Raw genomic sequence first — 20,802 nt, 5'->3', positions numbered from 1 at the left:
AGAACTTTCTATTTATTATGTAACTTTGGATAGACATGATTTAGTAAATCACTTTAGGAGGAAAAATCTACTATAAACAAGTGCTATCCACAGACGGGGCATCCATAAGGGATTATGTCACAAGGCAAATCACACTACAAATGTTCTTTCCTCCTTCTTCCCCAATAGTTTTCGAATTAGGTGAAATTTAGTTTAAAAGACTATTAATGGGAAAACTGTTAGTGTTAGAGAAACCACAAAAGAGAAACACATAGGTCATTTGCCTTGGCTGGCAAGTCTATATATGTGTGTGTGTGTGTGTGTGTGTGTGTGTGTGTGTGTGTGTGTGTGTGTATGTGTGTGTGTATATATATATATATATATATATATATATATATATATAGTCAAAGTTTTAATACTCTTATTAAAGCACAAGCTAGGGGAATAATCATTTCTTTTTCACCTACTATCCACTTCTGATGATTGATATGGAGTACAAATGATTCTATCTGAAAGAACAAGCCAAAGCACTGCTAAGGATTATGAAATCTCAGGAAAGAAACTGAAGACCTTAGAAGCACAGATGATCTTTTTATCACAGCTATTGATCAATTCAAATAACAGACTTTAAAGTGAAGAGAAGGGAATAAAGGAAAGTTGCCTAGGTCTATGCACCATAAAGAGAATATATGATAATCGGAAATTCACAAGAGACAAAAGCCAAGAAAAAAGCATAAAAATTCAAGGTCTTAGTTATCTACATACAAATGTTAAAAAAGGACAGACAATAATCCCAGAAAACTGGCAACATTCAGAGTTCTCTAAAAGTATAATACACTACTTTGGGAGCTCAATTTGAAGTTTTTCAGGCAAAAGCTGCTGAACCCTTTGTCAGCAAGTGGTACAGCAGGACTTTTGTTCAGATAAAATTTCTGTGGATGGTCCAAGAATTACTTGCAAGCTATGGAGAAGACTAAACCACACCTTTATTATTTGGGATTAATATAGCATATGGCGTTATATGGTCACATCATCTTTCAGAACCACAGATTTTGAAGAGACCTTGGTGGCTTTTCAGGCTAATTCTCTCTCTCTCTCTCTCTCTCACACACACACACACACACACACACACACACACACACACACACACACACAGAGCTCTTTGGCCTCTTCTTGAAGATTTGCATTAACCATATTTTCAGGTAGCTCTTCCACTTGAATAACTCTATCAGAAAGTTTTTCTCACATCTAGAATAAATTTGCCTCTTAAAATTTCTACCTATTCTCCTGGTTCTGCCCTCTGGGGCAAAACAGGACCAAGTTCATTTCATCTTCCAAATGATCCTTTAAATACCTGAAGATTGCTACCATAGTCTCTAAGACTGCTCTTAGATAAATGTGTTGTTTTATATAACATTGAGTCAAGTCCTTAAAAATTCATCAGCTGATCAATGTCCTTAAACACAATGCTCCAATGAGGTCTAATGAGGATAGATCATAGTGATATTATCACCTTCCTATTTCTGAAAGCAGGAAGACCATCACACCGCTTTCACTTAAGTTCATTAAAAACCCAAGTTCTTTTTTCAGAACTACTATTTAACTATGCTTGCCCCATCTTTATACATGTAAAACTTATGTTTTTGGCACTCAGGTATAAGTCTTCACCTTTACCCTAATGAATTTAATTTTATTAGATTCTGTTCAATGCTATAGCTTGTAAAATGATTTTAAGATCCAAGCTTTATCATTCAGAATATAAGTTGTCTTTCCTAGCTTCCCCCAAATATCCCTTCTATGATTCACAATCACATCTGATGATTCTTTCCGGATCCAAGGATACTTCATATGGAGAGGGGATGGAAATTATCAAGGATACCTAGAAGCTCTCTTATTGTTACCATTTATCTTTTTTTAGGTTGTTTTTTTTTTTTGCAAGGCAAATGGGGTTAAGTGGCTTGCCCAAGGCCACACAGCTAGGTAATGATTAAGTGTCTGAGACCGGATTTGAACCCAGGTACGCCTGACTCCAAGGCTGGTGCTTTATCCACTACGCCACCTAGCCGCCTCACCATTTATCTTCAATATCCATTCCTCCATCAGTCATTTTTCTCTTCTCATTTCTACCCAAAGGTCAGGCAACAGAAGCAAAATAAGAATTAAGTACCTCTGCTCTTTGTTGACTGGACCATCATCCTGGCTACCTGACTCAAAAGGTCTTTTTGTTTCTTTGATGTTTTTTTTCCTCAAAGGAGTACAAACAACTTCATACCCAATCAGTTGAGTCCCATTATTTCTACCTTCATAATATCTGTTCCATCTCCCATAGGCTGCTTCTTCTCCTCTGACAGTGCTACTGCCCCAAGGCAGGCCGTATCTCCTCAGCCCTTGACTAGTGCAGAGCCTACAAGACTGAGTTGCCAAGCCTCAATTCAGGCACTGAAACATGTATTGAGTGTTACTATATGTCAGGCATAGCTGTGCTAAGGGTTAAGGATACTCAATCTAACGGGGGGAGACAAATCCAAAAACAAAACAAAAACAACCTAGTTACACAAAAGCGACATATGGAATAAAACAGAATAGAATTAAGAGGGATCAAGAAAGACTTCCTGTGGAAGATTAGGTTTTAGCTAGAACTGAAGGAAACAGGAGGCAAGGAAAGAGAGAATTTCAGATATGGGAGGACAAAGAAAATGCCTTGATGACATTCTTTGATTGAAGAGCAAAAAATACCAATGTCACTAGGGTAAAGAACATGACAAGGAGAGCAAGGTGAGGCAAGGAGGTAGGATGGAATGGCTTTGAATGCCAGAGGATTTTGTATTTGATCCTGGATATGACAGGGAGCCACAGAAGTTTACTGAATAGGAAGCTTAATGTGGTCATACCTGAACTTTAAGAAAAGCTTTGGTGGCTGAATGGAAGATGTATTAGAGTTGGGAGAGATTTGTGGCAGACAGACTACCCAGCAGGCTATAACAGTAACATAATTTGATGAGGAATTGTTCTAGAATGGCAGCAATGTAAAATGTGTTGCAAAACGAAACTGACAGACCTGGTAAGAGCTGGATATGGAGCTGGGGGGGGCGGGGTGGGGTGCAATGAGTAATAGTTAAGGAGTTGAGGAAAGCATCTAGATTGTGACTGAAGGATTGGGGGGTCAACAGTAATAGCAAAGACAGGAAGAGAGGAGGGTTTATGGGGAAAAGAAAATTAGTTGTTTTAGACATATTTGGTTTATCTAGGTGAGATACCTGAAAGGTAGGTCAAGTCTCTCCTCAATCTAATCCATATGCTACTCAGCTGTCAAACTGATATTTCCAAAATGGAGGTGTGAACATATCACAGCTCTATTCAATAAACCTAAAGACTATTACCTATAGAATAAAATATCTTTTATTTTAAATCCCATATCATAACTTGACTCTTCTTAGACCTTTTACTCCTCTCCATGTATTGTATGATTCAATAATGACCTCCTTCCAAACACCATCTACCAACTCCGAACATTTTTACTTGCTGTCCCCTAGGCTTGAAACTTTCCTTCTTCATCTCTGCCTCCTAGCTTCCTTCAAGTCTCAGCTAAAATTGTATCTTCTGAAAGAAGACTTCCCCAATCCTTAATTTTAGTGCCTTCTCTATGAGACCAACACTGATTTATATTTTGTTTGGACACAGTTGTTTGCATGCTGTCTTCCCCATTAGACTGTGAGCTCCTTGAGAAAAGAGACAGTTTTTTTGTACTTTTGTCTGCCTGACACAGATTGGATGCTTAATAATGGCTAGATAACTGACTTTTTGTTGATTTTAGCTTTCTTTACCAGTCTCAGCTCATTCTGAGCTTCAGTAGTTCTGACACTATTTTTAAAGGGCTATGACATATGCTTATATTTATTCTCTTCTGCTACATGGCCTTGCTTCCCATATTCTATACATTTCTTAAAAAAAAATCTCAGTTGCCAGGTGAGTTCCCTTGAGCAACTTTGTCTTTTCTGAAAAATTCCATTTTTCTTCCTCACCAGAAACATTGCTTTTCCCTTTTTTTTTTGCTCTTCTTGAGTATCTTCTATCCCTCCAGGGGGTGGGGGGTGGGATGGGGGACATTTTAGCTCATGAAATTTGAACTCTTAAAAAAAAAATCTTTCCCCAAATCTATAGCACATGCTTCTTATTGCCTCCAAGATCCAATACAAAGTCCTTTGTGACTTAGTCCCTTCCTTCCTTTCCAGTCTTCCTGCACCTTACTCCAACACATATTCTCTGATAACCTCCTGGCTTTTCCATAAACAAGACTATTCATCTCTTGGATCCAGGTATTTTCTCTGTCTGTTCCTCATGCCTAGAATGCTTTCCTTTCTACACTTTGACATGACCTCCCTGGCTCTAAATATCAAATCCTACTTTGGTATAGGAAGCTTCACTAAACCCTCTTAATTTCACTGCCTTTCCCTCTTTTTAATTAATGCCTACTTGGATTTATTTTAAATCTATTTGTTCAGAATAGATGGGCAATGAGACATTTTAGTAAAAAGAATATTTTGATTAAGAATTATCATGGAAAAATGAATAATATCTGAAGAATATACAATTATATCAGAACTATATAGAGTATCAATTTTTTATGATGATTGAGAAGACAACTTCAAAATCTGTAAGATGCACATGTATGATCACATATATACATATAAACATAGGCTTAAGTTGCTACATAATATATAAGAAAGATTTGGTTTCTACACATGACATAACCTTCTTACTCATTGTACAGTGGGCACAGTAATGGATTCAGAGCATAGTATCTATATTATAATCTAGGCTCTATTACTGACTTAGAAGTGTTCAGTTCTTTAGTCTTGTTGGATTCTTTAGGATCCTCTGGACCCTACATCTATGAGGTTTTCTGGGCAAGAATACTGGAATGATTTGCCATTTACTTCTTTCCAGTGGCTTTAAGACCAACAGAGGTTAAGTGACTTGATCAGGATCACAAAGGTATTATCTGAGGTCACATTTGAACTCAGGTCTTCCTGACTCCAAGCTCAACATTCTTTCTATCCATTGAACCACATAGCTTTAATGTTGGACACTTAGATCTTTGGTTCTCCATTTTCTCACTTGTAAACTAGATGAATGGACCAGATTATATTCAAGGTCCTAACCCTACAAATTTTAAATTTTAGGATTCTACTTCTCATCCACCAAAAACAAATTTATCTGATGGGGAAATTTAATTAATTTCTGCCCAACAGTACCTAGAATCAGCAAATACTATTTTTTTAAGCTAGAAGGTAACAATTAAGTATGCCATCTTATCTTTAAGCAGGAAATAATCAGGGGTAGAGAGTAGGTGGATATCTTATGGTGAATCAGAGCAATTAAAAAGCTATTTCCAATTCCAGGAAATAAAAATCCCTGTGGTGAGAAACTTACCTTACTACAGATCATTTTCATATTGTGAAGTCTATCAAGTGATTCTTGTGGGTTTCCCAGGTATTGCTGAAGCTCTGCATGCAAAATCCTCATTGAGAAAGGCACCATTGAGCCTAGAATAAAGATTAAAAGTTGTTCAATTCTTTATTATCATGAAGAAATTTCAATTTTACATTTGTCTGTTTACTTGTATGTGTATGTAATACACATATACAAATATGGATGAATAGATAGCAAAAGGGTAATGATAAAGTATTTATTTTCACCATTTTACTTCTTGTTTGAAGTAGCCAACAGTACTAACTGCAGAAAAATACATTCCATTTCAATATGTTGCTTAGTCATTTAACCGTGTCCAACTCTTTGTGAACCTTATGATGGGAGTTTTCTTGGCAAAGATAATGGAGTGATTTGCTATTTTCTTCTCCAGTGAATTAAGACAAACAGAAGTTAAGTGATTTATCTAAGATCACACAGTTAATATCTGAGTTTTCATTTGAACTCAGGTCTTCCTGACTCTGGGCCTAATGTTCTATTAACTGAACCACCATTTCAATGTAGAACTGTGAAAAAATTTTTACACATCAAAGTACACAAATATAAACAACTAGATGGTGGTAGTGAATAGAGTGCTAGGCCCAAAGTCAGGAAAACCTGAGTTTAACCTATTTCCCAAGGTTGTTGTGAGAATTAAATGAGATATTTATAAAGCCTTTATCATAAACCCTATCACATAACAGGTGTTACATAAATACTTATTCCCTTCACCTTATCTTCCTTCTACAGTACTGTTATGAAATGCTAAAAAAATAAAGAGTATCAGCAGTGCTAATCTAGAGTGCTTTTTTGGCATTAAAAAGTTAAATAACTACCTCACCAATAGAAAACAACTATGTTCTGCTTCATTTCTTGCACCCATTTAACTAGACAAATTCTTATATACAAACTTGCTGTAAGTATAAACTTTGGAGAATTCCAAATAATCAAACATTATTTCCTTTCATTATACTGAAAAGATATGACCCAGAGGTCACAGAGCTACTAGTAGGGTAGGTAGGTTTTCCATATAAGCACAGGTCGAATAGCATGGTTTTTGAAAGGCCTTCAACCATAAAATATGTCTTCCAGATAGGATCACCAAGGTACTTGAAATATTCAAGTAACTTGTACTATTTAAAATGAAAAAATATTAAAAGAATATATTAAACCCTGATTAATAACATATTATAAAATATTAATAAACTTTATTCAAATTTGGGTTTGGGGGCCCAGCAAGGTCTTAAGTTTTTGTTGTTGTTTTTTAGTTTTTGCAAGGCAATGGGGTTAAGTGACTTGCCCAAGGTCACACAGCTAGGTAATTATTAAGTGTCTGAGGTCTGATTTGAACTGAGGTCCTCCTGACTCCAGGGCCGGTGCTTTGTCCTAGCTGCCCCAAGATCTTAAGTTTTGATGAGGGTGAGGAAGACTAGTACCTTGGTGTGAGGGCTGAATTCCATCTGTGATGTCCACCTGAGTCACCTACTCTCACCTGTGGCTCCAAGAAGCTGTAGCATTTACAGCAGCCACACCCTGGTAAACTGTTTCTGAAGGCTGGCCAAACCAGGTTGAGGGTAACTGAGGGAGTCTCAAACTCGTTGGTGAGTTAGTGGGGGGGGGGGTGTCTACACCAACTACTGGTGGAATGGGTGGAGGAGAACAATTTGTTCCAATGGCTATGAAATCAGCTGAAGCAGGTGCTGTAGAGCTTGGTTAGACATTGAAGATGTCAGGTCATCCACTGCATCTAAAACCAACAATGGCTGTCTTGACTCTGTCTTGTTACACTGGATCATGATGACTTTGGAAGAGAGAGTGAAGAGGTTGATTTAATGCAGCTCTACCTCACTTAAATCCAATTTACACACTCAAAAAGACATCACTCATGACCATTCCTCAAATTCCTGTAGCAACTAGCAAGTAATGAAGCAGCAGGTGTGAATATACTGGGAGCTGTAGTCACTGGGTGACTGAGCAGTCCTTTTAAAGATCACACTGCTCACTTCCTGAAGCGAGGAAGGGGCTAGAAAAGGTGCCCTAAAAATTGTCTGTTTACTCAACCCTGGTCTGATTACTGTGGCAGGTGGGAAATCCCAGAGCAGTGGAGACACAAAAAAAATCTACAAATACTTCAAAGAAGATTTCACTCATCATTAGTACACGGAACATACGCACATTTATGGACAACACAAAATCTGAAACATAAACAGCTCTTACTGCAGGAGAACTCAGCAGGTATCATACCCAAATAGCAGCCCTAAGTGAAACAAGGCTAGTAAATGAAGGCCAGATTACTGAAGTCGGAGCTCGATACATGGTTTCTGGAGTGGTCACAGTGAAAGGGAATGCAGTGAAATTAGGGAAGGCTTTGCAATCAAAACTAATCTAGCCCATTCTTGAATGACTATCAAAAGGAGTGTATGAAAGGCTCATGACCATGAGATTGCGACTTCTAGGAAAACACAATGCCACTATCATCACTGCCTACACTCCCACCGTGACCAACACTGATGAAGTTAAAAAAATTTTTTATGAAGACCTGGAAACCCTTATCATCAATGTACCAAAAGAGGATAAGCTTCTAATTCTGGATGACTTTAATGATAAGAGTAGACTCAGATCATTAGACATGGCAGGGAGTCCTTGGGAGACATAGAGTTGGAAATACAAATAGCAATGGTCACCTTCTACTGAAGACTTCTCTTGATTTTTCTCATCACAAATATTGTCTTCTGTTTACCTAAATGCAACAAAACTTCCTGGAGGCACCTTCATAGCAAACATTGGCATCTAATAGAATAAGTGATCATAAGGAGAAGAGACAGGATGTGAGAGTGACAAAGGCAATATGTGGTACAGAGTGCTGGACTGAGAATAACTTCATCCTTTCCAAGACAAATATTCACATTCAACCAAAGCAGTGGCCCCAAGGCAAAATGACTACAAGAAGAATTAATGTCAAGAGATTAGAGTGTCTCTCTGAGTGGGAACAGTTGTTTACTAACTTGGAGGGAAAACTGAGCCCACACACACAGCAACAGAGGAGCAGAAAAGGAGTGGGCAGTTTTCAAAGATCTAGTATACAGCACTGCATTTGCTCATCAGGGTCAGAATGCTCACAAACATCAAGATGGTTTGATGAATAAGATAGGGAATTATAAATACTGCTTAATGAAAAATGAGAACTCCACAGGGCTTACCAGCAGGATGGTTCATCCATTATAAGAAGGCAACATTTAATTCCATCAAAAGTAAAGTACAAGTGAAACTTAGACAGATATGGACCCTTGGCTCAGTAAGAAGGCAGAGGAAATTCAATTCTATGTAAATGATAACAAACCAAAATGCTTTTATCATCCCCTGAAGGTTATTTATGGGCCAAAGATATATGGTACATCTCAACTACTAAGTGCTGATGGATCCACATTGATTAATGATAGGAACATGATCACAGAGAGAGATAGGCTGAACACTTCTATTGTGTTCTTAATTGACCATCATCAATAAATGCAGAAGCCATTGACACTTACCTCAAGTTGAAGACAGTAAGTCCCTAGTTGAAGTTCCAACTGAAGAAAAGGTTTTGAATGCCATTAGGCTCCTTTCAAGTGGCAATGGACCTGGTGCTGATTCTATTCCAGCTGAGATCTACTTTGCTTATTCAAAAACTGACGGAAATTTTCCAGGTTATATGGCACAAAGAGGTTATCCCCAAGAATTCTTCAAGAATGCCTCCATTGTCCATCTCTATAAAGGTAAAGGGAATAGATTTCTTCTGACAATCACAGGGGCATTTCTCTTTTAGTCATTGCTGGTAAAATTCTTGCCAGAGTCCTTCTCAACAGGCTGATCTTTCATCTGGAAGATGGTCATCTTCCTGAGAGCTAATGTAGCTTCAAAAATGATGGAGGAACAATCAATTTTACTGCCTGAAAACTCCAGGAAAAATGCCAGGAACAGAACAGAGGTCTGTAAACAACATTTGTAGATCTGGCCAAAGCTTTTTGTACCATCAGTCCTGAGGGTTTATGGAAAATTATGTCAAAATTTGGTTGCATGGAGAAGTTCATCAGTATTGTGTGTCAATTTCATGACAGTGCACATGCTGGGTTCTGGATAGTGGACAATGCCTCTAGATTTCCCAGTAACCAGTGGAGTAAAATAGGCATGTGTCCTTGCTCCCATAGTTTTTGGCATGTTTTCAGCTATTTTATCAAATGCCTTCACTAAGGATAAACATGGCCTCAAGGTGAGCAACTGCACTGGTGGGAAATTCTTCAACTTGAAAAGGCTATATGCCAAGACCAAAGTGTTTGCAGATGATTGTGCACTCAATGTAGCCCCTGAAGCTGAGATGCAACAAAGTATGGATTGATTCTCTGCTGCTTGTACTAATTTTGATCTAACAATTAACACCAAGAAAACACAGGCGCTCCATCAGCCAGCACTACACCATCCATATGGGGAACCATTGATTACAGCTAATGAAGAAGTTCTGAGTACTGTGGACAAGTTCCCTTACTTGGCAGTGTCCTTTCTAAGGAGGTACACACTGACAATGTGGTTGACACACGCATTGCTAGAACTAGTTCAGTTTTTGGGAGGCTCCAAAAGAAAGTGTGGGAGAGAAGAAGTATTAGACTAACTACCAAACTGAAGATCTACAGAATCATTGTGCTGACCTCATTGCTATATGCCTGTTAAACCTGAACAGTTTAACATTAGCATGTCAAGAAAGTAAATTGCTTCTATTTAAATTGTCTTAGGAGATTCTTAAGATCACCTAGCAAGAGAAAATACTAGATACTGAGGTCCTTTCTCAAGCTAAACTGCCTAGCATTCCAACATTACTACAGAATTTGACTCTGATGGGCTGGACACGTTGTTAGAATGCCAGATTTACACTTGACCAAAAAAATATTTTATGGAGAGCTCACAAAAGGCAAGTGCTCAGAAGGGGGTCAGAAGAAGAGATAACAAGGATACCCTGTAGGTCTCATTGAAGAACTTTAGAACTGATTGTCCAGCATGGGAGACACTGGCACAGGACCACCCAGCATGGCATGCACTCATCACTGAGGGTGCTGCACTCTATGAGGAAGGAAAAATTGAAGCAGCTCAAAGGAAACATGACATCCTTAAGTTTCGAGTAACCACTCCAGGTATTTCACAAGGATTATTTGTGCCAACCTGTGGTAGAGCATTCTGAGCTCATATTGGTCTGATCAGGCACAACTGGGCACACTATAATTTGTCTCAAACAGAGTGAAGTCTTTTTGGTCTTCTTTGATAATTTAAGGATAAGAACCAATCAATCTGTTTAAACCTGTCTTGTTTTGCTTGGTTTTTGTGTCTCTGTAAGATAAAGAATTTCTGCTTCATGTTTATGTTGTGAGCTAAATTCTGTTGAAAGAGTTAAAATGCAGCCAGTCTGAGAAGCTTTTTATGGGCTTGAGCCTGAGAACACTGAAAAAAAGATTCATGAATTTTTAGAGCTGAAATAGTTGTGCCATTAAGGAAGACTAGCTCCACTTTAGGCTATCTGCAAAAGATTAGGTTATAAGAAAAGAAGAAAAATCTATAGGTCACTTTTTTTCCAGTCATTTCAGCTTTAACTATGCTGGAATTACAGAAAAAGAAGTATATAATAATCAAAGTTTGCAGAACTGCTAAAAATATATATGTAGATTCTGGAAGTTTTAAGATTAACCACTAATTTAGTGATTTGGTAATTAGCTTGGAGATTTGGTAATTAGTTGGGTGATTTGGTAATTAGTCATTTTAAAGGGCAGGAAAGAGCTACTAAGACTGAGGATAATCCCCCCCTTCTAAATTCCCTCCTGAAACAAAAGGTTTGGGGGGTACCATTCTGTAGAATGTTTTAAGGAAAAACAAGGATTAAAATCTTATAAAAGTTTTAAAAATAATTGTCAAGATTAATAATTTCACTGTTCTACAACAATAAAGGAAGACTAGTCTGGTAGAAATCCTAGAATGAAGAGAATAAAAAAAAATAGGTAAATGGTTTGCACCTTATAGCAACCCCTTCCTTGCCATTTTAATTTTTATCCTATTTCATTAATAATCTTCACTTGCCCATTTCTGAACAAATTAAACTCTTTCTCATTGGCTACATTCTGATACTGGAACCACAGTTAGCAGGAGGATGAAACTAGTCATCAGTCCCTTATGAACCATTAGGATAGAATGGTCCCTTTACTAACAAGAGAAACAAGCTAGGAGCTAGTTTTTTTTTTTTCAAGTTTTTGCAAGGCAATGGGGCTAAGTGGCTTGCCCAAGGACACACAGCTAGGTAATTATTAAGTGTCTGAGGCCGGATTTGAACTCAGGTACTCCTGACTCCAGGGCTGGTGCTCTATCCACTGCGCCCCTAGCCGCCCCTAGGAGCCAGTTTTTTTTTTTTAAATACAGTCACTGGAAACAGAATGTAAAGGCTAAGGTAAATGCTGAAAAAATGGGAAAGAACTTCACCAAAACCTCAATTACTCTGCATGAAGTGGCTTTGGGAAGGGATGGTGAAAGAATGAGGATATTTAACCCCTCTGCCTATCCTACTCCCTTCCCTTAGAGTCATGAATGTATCTCATAAGCCCATTACAGCTTATGTCTTTCTGTTAACCCTTTTCATCTCGGATAAAATTAAGAGAATGCTGAAGAATTGTAGGGAAACTTCAACTATGTTCTACCCCATCAGATGGAAAGAGAGCCATAGATGCAGATGGGACCATACTGTCATCTAAAATTTATTGTTACATTATTACTGAACATCCAATGTATTGTGTTTCTAAATCTATACTGTGAAATTTGAGATATCATTGTAAAACAGAAACATTATTAGACAAAACTTTCCTTTTAATTTAGATGCTGTTACAGATGGATTGGTAATTTAAAAGAATTTGATAAAAAAGAGATACTTGAAAATTTAAATATTTAATAAGGTATATATGGTTATAAAATAGTAGCAGCTGCTGATGCTACAATTACTACTATTTACTATAATAGAAAATTTTTTTCATTGAAAATCTTGGTTATTATAAGTGTAAAACATGGTTTAAAGATGTGGCTTCAACATATTTAAAGATGAGTCAACTATTAGGTATCTGTTGCATGTCTGATGCCCTAAAATATGGATAGTTTTCATTTATAAGTAAAGAATAAATAAAAGAATTAATTATTAATTAACATTAGGAAAGATATTCATGGTTTATATAAGCTCCTCATGACTCTATTTCCTCATTATGATTATTTTCTTTTTTTTTCAGATTTTTTTTGCAAGGCAATGGGGTTAAGTGGCTTGCCCAAGGCCACATGGCTAGGTAATTATTAAGTGTCTGAGACCGGATTTGAACCCAGGTACTCCTGACTCTAGGGCCGGTGCTTTATCCACTGTGCCACCTAGCCGCCCCTAGGCTTATTTTCTTGTTGAAAAGAATTCCCCACCTGGTAAATCCCAAGTCTTGCCTTTAACACTCTGTAACTATATAATTGATTGTCAGATAATAATCATTTTTAGAATCAAAATGGAATTTTCCTGTTATAATATATGACACTGTTAAGTATGTCCCTCTTTTCCTTTTAAAGCAAATTTCTTTAATCAATAAGTTATATATTTATAATTGAAAATTTCTGAATTATTATAACAGGATTCAGGTATTAACATCTTATGATTTTAAACTATATTTGTGTTGGGATGATAGCCTCCAAAGGGAAAAATGATTAGATAAGATAAAAAGACAAAGATGTAATAAGAAAGTTTTCTAATTAAATGGAATAGTAAATTTTGAGAAAAGTTACAGAATCGGACTTTTTCCTTAAGAAGTATGGATGAGTAAGAATTTATTAATTAAGGATTAGTTGCATTTTATACATAAAAATGAATTGATAATGGTACAGAAAGTGAAATTACTTTCCCATTTTTAAAGAATATGAAAATTTTAAAAGGCAGATGAATTTATTTTACAGCTGGATTCCATAAATTTTTTCTCCCTCCTTTTATTTATTTATATGCAAATGATGTTTTTTATACATTACTAAAATATTCTTATTTAAGAGTAAACATAATATCCCCTCTCCTCCCCAAAATTTAGACCCTCATGAGCAATAAAGTAAAGAGAAAAAAATTAAAATAAAATAAAATAATAATAATAATAATAATAATAGCAGCCAGGTGGCACAGTGGACAGAGCACTGGCCCTAGAGCCAGAAGCACCAGAGCCTAAATCCAGTCCCAGACACCCAACAATCACCCAGCTGTGTGACCCTGGGCAAGCCACCCCAACCCCAATGCCCTGCAAAAATCAAAAAATCCCAAAATAAAATAAAATTAAAATAATTAATAATAATAATAGCAGGGGAAGTGGATTCCATAATTTTTAAAAAGATTTTTATATCTAGTACAGATTTAGGAAAGGATAGAAATAGCAAATATATAGATATAGATATAGATATAGATATAGATATAGATAGATAGATAGATAGATAAACTAAAATTCTCTGCTTTAAAAATTGGAGAACAAGAATTATCTAGGAATCTCAACATTTAGAACCAGAGAATTCCCCTTTAGAGCCGATGTGAGAATAAAGTCTATTTGTTCAAGAAAAACTATTTAGGGACTAGATAAACTACAAGAGACATATGAATTCAAAATGTGTTGGTTAAATGGATATTCAGAATGGGTTACTAGGATACAAGGAGATCTAATATTAATATTAGTGAAAAATGTTGTATTGTTTTGGTCTTTTGGTCTAAGATATTTTCTTGGTTACCTTGGTGACAAATAAATCTCCCTTCTCAGAACCAGGTCATTGTGAGTTCTCTAATAGTTTGATCAGTACCTGACTTAATGTAATACCTTATATGGGAACTGTGTGAATAACTTTATTACATTATTTGAACCAAGCTCTGCATGGCTGGGAGGCAAATACTTTTCTCACAACTGTATATTTCAAGCAAATTATCTTACCTGAAAATTGGCAATCAATTATTGCTTTTAAAGGTCTTCTGACTATTCCAACTTGTGAGTGTGTAGTTATGTGCCCCACCACCAAGGGCATGATTCAAAGATGTGTTGGCATTTTTCTCCCCCTACGTTCCTGCTGACCTCTCCTCAGCTTATACTTAAAAGCAAACAATGGCTAGTAATGCTACCTGGGGCACACTTACTTGATAAGTCACCTCAAGGCACAACCCTTAGGGCAACAGTTTCTCCTTGCCCAACTGGCCTCTTCTGGTTTCTTGGCATATGTCTTCCTCTCCCTTTGGGCCATAAAAACCCCTTCCCTGTGGCCAAATGTCAAAATACTTGAGACACCATTTTCCAGAGCTAAGACACAGTAAGCAGGCTGTGCACTGAGCTTGGCTTAACAATAATCCATTTTGCTCTGGATGATCTCACCTTCTGGCAAAGAATATTGCTTTAACCAGCACCAGGTGTTCACTGAGGGATTTAGATCCCCTATTTCTCAAAGACCTGAGCATCAACATGCAGCAGCATAAAATTATCCATTACATCTCTTGACATACTCACTAGCCTTGTCTTTGTGTAACTGCCAAGTCAACCAAATCAGGTACTACTTCCCACTATGCCAAATCCTTCTTTATTTCTTACTGTATTCTTTTTCTGCTCTCTTTTTTTCCCTCTCTTAAAATCCACAAAATCAAATAAAAGAATAATCAGGAACTATTTTTTGGACTTATTTATCTCCCTTTGTAAGCCCTTAAAAACATTAAATCGAGAAGGATCACTTGTCTCTTCTATCCCTATTATAATGAAAGTATTTCTTTATCACTTAGCCTATTTGAATTGCTCATACATATTTAGTATTGTAGGTTTCTGGATTGCTATGTTTGCATTTCAAAATTTTTATTCAGCTCTGATTTTTTTTCAATCATTAATGTTCAAAAGCCCTCTATTTTATCAAAAATCTTTTGCCCTCTCCCTTAGATTATATTAATATTTATTTGCAGGATTAAGTTATTGTTTATGATAAGTCTTTAGCTTTTGTCTTTTGAAATAATGTCTTTAAGGATTTCTTTTTAAATAGTATCTGCCTGCTAAATCTTTAAGCAACTTTAATTGTACTTCTTTTTAGTACGTAAGCTTTCTCTACCTATTTTGAATATTTATTTTTTGACTTGATAACTCTATATTTTGGCTCATATTCCTGAGTATTTTCATTTTGGGCTATGTTTTATATGTGATAAATGGGATCTTTCAATTTTTCCTTTGCCCTATGGCTTTAATTGTTCAAGAAAGTTTTCATTTTATAATTTTTTTGAATGACTGATCATGAATTTTAGAAAGTATAACTACTGTTAAATTACCTCTCTTCAAACTTTTGCTAGATTAGTTGGTTTTCACAGTAGATAATTTACAATGGCTTCCAGTTACTATCTTTGTGGATTGTTTTGTTGATTCCCTACTTCAAGTGGTACTGGTCCTCTCACATAAAGCAATAGTAAAATCACATGAGCAAAAAATATAAGAGAAAATATATCATGCTTAAAGGCAAAGGTAAAGTATTATTACTTAATATATAACATGAATGGCATAGTTTCAAAATAGGTAAGTTATAAAGAGAAACAGAAACTATAAAGGATGTTTTAAAGGATTAGATAAATCTAACATAAGGATTTTTAAAAAATAAGTTAAAAATGAGTAGAAGTATAGAAAAGTAGTATATAAGCGATCTCTGGTGATTGTAACAGAATTAGAAAGAAATCTACATATTTCTAAACATCTTTACAAAAACTGACCATATGTTAGCATAAAACCCCAGAGATTAAAAACAAATGCAGAAAAAATTAAGTATTATTTACTGTTAATGATACAATAAAACTATCATCAATAAAAATTATATGAAATATTCAAATGTAAATAAAGACTAAATAATTTAATATTAAAAATTTGACTGAAAAACATCAAAAAAATAAAAGATGATTTAAGGAAAATGATAAAAATGTAACAACACAACAAAACTTTTGGGATGAAGCCAAACCATTATGCAAAGGAAATATTTTTATTTGTATATATACTTTCAATAGCAAGAGAAAGAATAGCTGAGTATACATATAAAAAGTTATAAAAGCACAACAGGATTAGAATTATAAATATCTTTTTTTAAAAGTTTTTATTTATTTAAGGCAATGGGGTTAAAGTGACTTTCCCAAAGTCACACAGCTAGATGGTTATTAAGTGTCTGAGGCTGGATTTGAACTCAGGTCCCCCTGACTCCAGGACTGGTGCTCTATCCACTGTGCCACCTAGCTACCCCAGGATTGGCATTATAAAAACTCAGAGTTGGCAAGGAGTCTATTAAAGAGTCTTGTCCAACCTTTACCTCAATAATAATCCTCTCTATTATTGTACACGAAGAACAAATTGATCATTTCACAAAAAAGAGCAAAAACCCAACCCCAAATTACTTTCATTTTAAAAAATACTAAATTAATCACAACAAGATCACAAAATATTATGCAGGAGATGGATTAAACCAGATAGTAGACAGAGAAAAGGGATAAAAAAAAGTTCTACTTTAGGATTCACATGTAATATAAAATTTTAATCTTATTATGCCATCATTTCATGCGCAAAGTACTTCTCTTCTTGATACTCTCTATCTCTAGGTTCACAAGACACTGCTCATTCATGTTTCTCCTCAAACTGACTACTATTCAGTCTGTTTGCAGGATTTTCCACTAGATTCTGTTTGCCAACCTTAGGTGTCTCCCAAGTCTGCCCAGAACCCTCTGTCTTCTATCTCTTTGATGATGTTTGTCCTTCATTCTCAAAGAAGACTATGACCTTAGGGTAGGTGATGACATGCTTGTCAGCACATGAAGTGGATGAGTGAGGGGATGCTGTGTTATATGACCAGCCTCACTTTCTTCTCTAGAGCCATCTGGGTCTAGTGGCTAGATATGAATCAGGACTACTGGAGATGATCCTGGATGGGAGACAATCAGAATTAAGTGACTTGCCTAAGTTCACACAGGTAGATGGATTCGAACTTCCATTCTCCTGACTCTTAAGACCAGTGCTCTATCCACTGCACCACCAAGCTGTCCATGTGATAAAAAATATATCTCCTTGATAATGTCAACAGTTCCCAAGGATTCGATTATAATCCTTATGTACATGATTCTTATATATTAATTTATCTGACTATAACCTTTTTTGAAGACTCCCCCCAGTCAATAGTCTTCAATTGCCTATCACATAACTTGTACTGGATATCCAACAGACATCTAAAATTCAACATAAACAAAACTGAATGCATCCTCTTTCTCCATTACTGATAAGGATACTGCTATCCTCTCTAGTGACCCAGATTTGTATCTTCATCTCCTCATATTTAATCTCTTGCCAAGTTCTGTTGATTCTATCTTTGGAACATCTCTCACATATGGTACCTTATACCTTTCTGACATAGATGACACTCTGGTGCAAAGGCCTCATCACCTCACATTTGGATTACGGCAATATCCTTCCAGTTGGGTCTCCTTGCCTCAAATTTCTTCACTTAATTCTATCCTTCATTCAATTGTCAAAGTGATTTTCCTCAAGGCCAAGTTTGTCCATGCAACCCTCCCTAATCAATAAACTCCAGAAGTTCCTTACTACCTATACAATCAAAAATAAAATTCCATTTGGCTTTTAAGGTATTTTGTAATGTTTTCCAGTTTTGTTATACTTTACTCCCCTCCATACACTGTTTAATTCAGTGACAATAGCCTCCTAATTGTTTTTTGCACATAAAACTCCATTCTCTTGACTGTGTGCCTTTGAACTGATTGTTCCCTCCTTGCTCCAAATTCTCTCCTTTTAGGGGAGGCTAGGTGGTGTAGTGGATAAAACACTGGCCTTGGAGTCAGGAGTACCTGGGTTCAAATCTGTTCTCAGACACTTAACAATTACCTAGCTGTGTGGCCTTGGGCAGCCACTTAACCCCATTGCTTTGCAAAAAAAAAACAAAACAAATTCTCCTTTTCCCCCTTTACCTCCTGGCTTCCTCCAAGACTCAATTCAAATCCCACCTTCCGAAAGAGGGCTTTCTTGGTGCCCCTCAATGTTTATACTTTTTATTGGTTATTACTCTAAAAATAGATCTATATATCAACACTTTATATAGGGTGTGTGTGTGTGTGTGTGTAGATCTACATCTATATGTAGATCTATATCCTATATCATAGCTTGTATGCATATAGTTGTTTGCATTTGGCCTCTATATCTATATATCTATATGCAGATCTATATCCTATATCCATAGCTTATATGCATATAATTGTTTGCATTTGGCCTCTCCTATTAGAATTGCAGCTTCTTAAAGGCTAGAACTGTTTTGCCTTTCTTTGGACCCCCAACCCTTAGCATAGCGTCTAGTATATAGTAAGAGCTTAAAGTTTGTTGACTTGACTTGATGATGAAAACAGGATGCTATCAGGTTCATAGAGATTTTGTGTTTTTAAATGATTCAAGAAATGCCTTGAATCCTCTGCAGAAGATGCATTATTTAAATTCAAAGTATTACTAGTATCACCAATGCCAAAAGATATACAGAAAACAAGAAAATATTGTCAAGGCAATTCATTTTCTCTATCTGTGAAATGTTAAGAGGAATTTATTTACAAGGACAGCAAGAAATCAAACATTTTTAATATCTCTATACATTTTCTCATCCAAAATGCTTTCCTTCACAGAGAGAAGAAGAATAAAATTGCATGAAATCCTACAACAGAAGAATATTGAAAAAGACCTTGAAATCAGAATAGTGGCAAAACTAAGCTACTAAAATAATCACTTAAGGAGAATGGTGAATTCTTTTTTTAAAAATTCAAATGATTTTTAGGAATAAGATGTATTATGATATTTTCATGATTTTGGCATTTTAGAACTCTACAGTTTATTTAATTTACATTAATTTGAATACACGATGACAAAGACAAAAATGACATTCTAATGAACTGTCAATAAATTCTCTGCTTAAATGAAGATAAAAAATCAATAAATTGCTTTTCTGATTGATCAAAGGAATGAATCACAGAAAGTACGGATTTTGAATGTTTATCCAACTTAAGACAATGAGAATTTTCATCTTGTAATAATCCAACTGATTTGATACTTTTGATGACACTTATGGTAGTAAGGTATATCCTTCAGATTTCTTTACAATGTCAAAAGAAGATATCCAAAGATATTGGATCTCATTGATGTGTACAGTGCCTCTAATGATATTGATTGAAACTCATCTGTAACTTTTAATTCCAAAGATCTTTTATTTATCTCCTCTCATATTTTATTTTTTTTCTCTTTTCTATTCTGTATTTATTTCTACTTCTTTGTTTTTATTTTTTGCTTTTTTGTTTTTAGGGGTTTTTTTTGCAAGGCAAATGGGGTTAAGTGGCTTGCCCAAGGCCACACAGCTAGGTAATTATTAAGTGTCTGAGACCGGATTTGAACCCAGGTCCTCCTGACTCCAAGGCGGTGCTTTATCTACTACACCACCTAGCTGCCCCTATTTCTACTTCTTAATGTGTGTAAGTCATTATTTATAATAGGCTGAAGTATACCATGCCATGTATATGTCTCATATGGTCCTTCAGACCACCTGAAATCTTGACTCTGTCCTGGATTGTTTTCTCCTTCTCTTTCTCTACTTTCTTCCTTGGTGATCAGCTCATATAGTTCTAAGGATCACTTCTATTTGATCACTCCCAAAACTATCATTCCATTCTCATCTCTCTCTTGAGCAAAGTCCCAAATTACCAACTGCCTGCTGGGATTTCTATCTGATATTCTACAAGTACTTCAAACTCAATTTGTCCAAAGTTGAGTTTTCCCCTAAACTCCTCAAAATTCTAAACATGCCACCTCCAATGATGTAGCATCAGCTGAGGACTCTAATGGTCATGAGCAAGAAATAACTAAAATTGTATATACTATGTTTTTCTCTTTCTACACTCTTGTACCAAAATTTCACAACTAAAAAGCAGATAACGGAAGGGAAGTGATGGAATTGTATGGGTAAATTGTTAAAGGCAGGGATGAACTGAAAAGATGAAGTTATTTTGGCAGGGGCATGTTAATGGCAGTTAGGAAGCTGTGGATAGTCAAAGTCAGGAAGATCTAAGTTCAAATCCACTTTCAGACTCTCCCTGTGTAATTTTGAGTAATTTGCTTGACCTTTATTTGCCTCAGTTTCCTTAAGCACTTAGCATTGTCAAGTACAAAGTAAAGTGTAATACATATATTAACTTTTGTTGTCGAATTGTTCAGTCATGCCTTCTATCCTCCACTTTGAAGTCTTTCAAAGCTCATGTTCGTAGTTTCCAAA

At 36.0% G+C, this 20,802-nt stretch overlaps 1 protein-coding gene across 4 annotated transcripts in view; it reads right to left on the bottom strand.

Annotated features, from left to right (window-relative positions):
• Positions 1 to 20,802, bottom strand: part of TRAPPC12 (trafficking protein particle complex subunit 12) — a 152,359-nt gene that overhangs the window by 57,741 nt on the left and 73,816 nt on the right. For all 4 annotated transcript variants that reach the window (XM_074209583.1, XM_074209580.1, XM_074209582.1 and 1 more), the window contains one exon: positions 5,413 to 5,525. In XM_074209583.1, coding sequence (XP_074065684.1) covers positions 5,413 to 5,525 — 113 coding nt within the window. The remainder of the gene's footprint in view (positions 1 to 5,412; positions 5,526 to 20,802) is intronic.

The sequence above is a fragment of the Macrotis lagotis genome, chromosome 1 (assembly GCF_037893015.1).
Source record: "Macrotis lagotis isolate mMagLag1 chromosome 1, bilby.v1.9.chrom.fasta, whole genome shotgun sequence".
NCBI lineage: Eukaryota > Metazoa > Chordata > Mammalia > Peramelemorphia > Peramelidae > Macrotis > Macrotis lagotis.
Note: the sequence above shows the minus strand (reverse complement) of the source record. Positions and strands in the feature narration are given on the sequence as shown.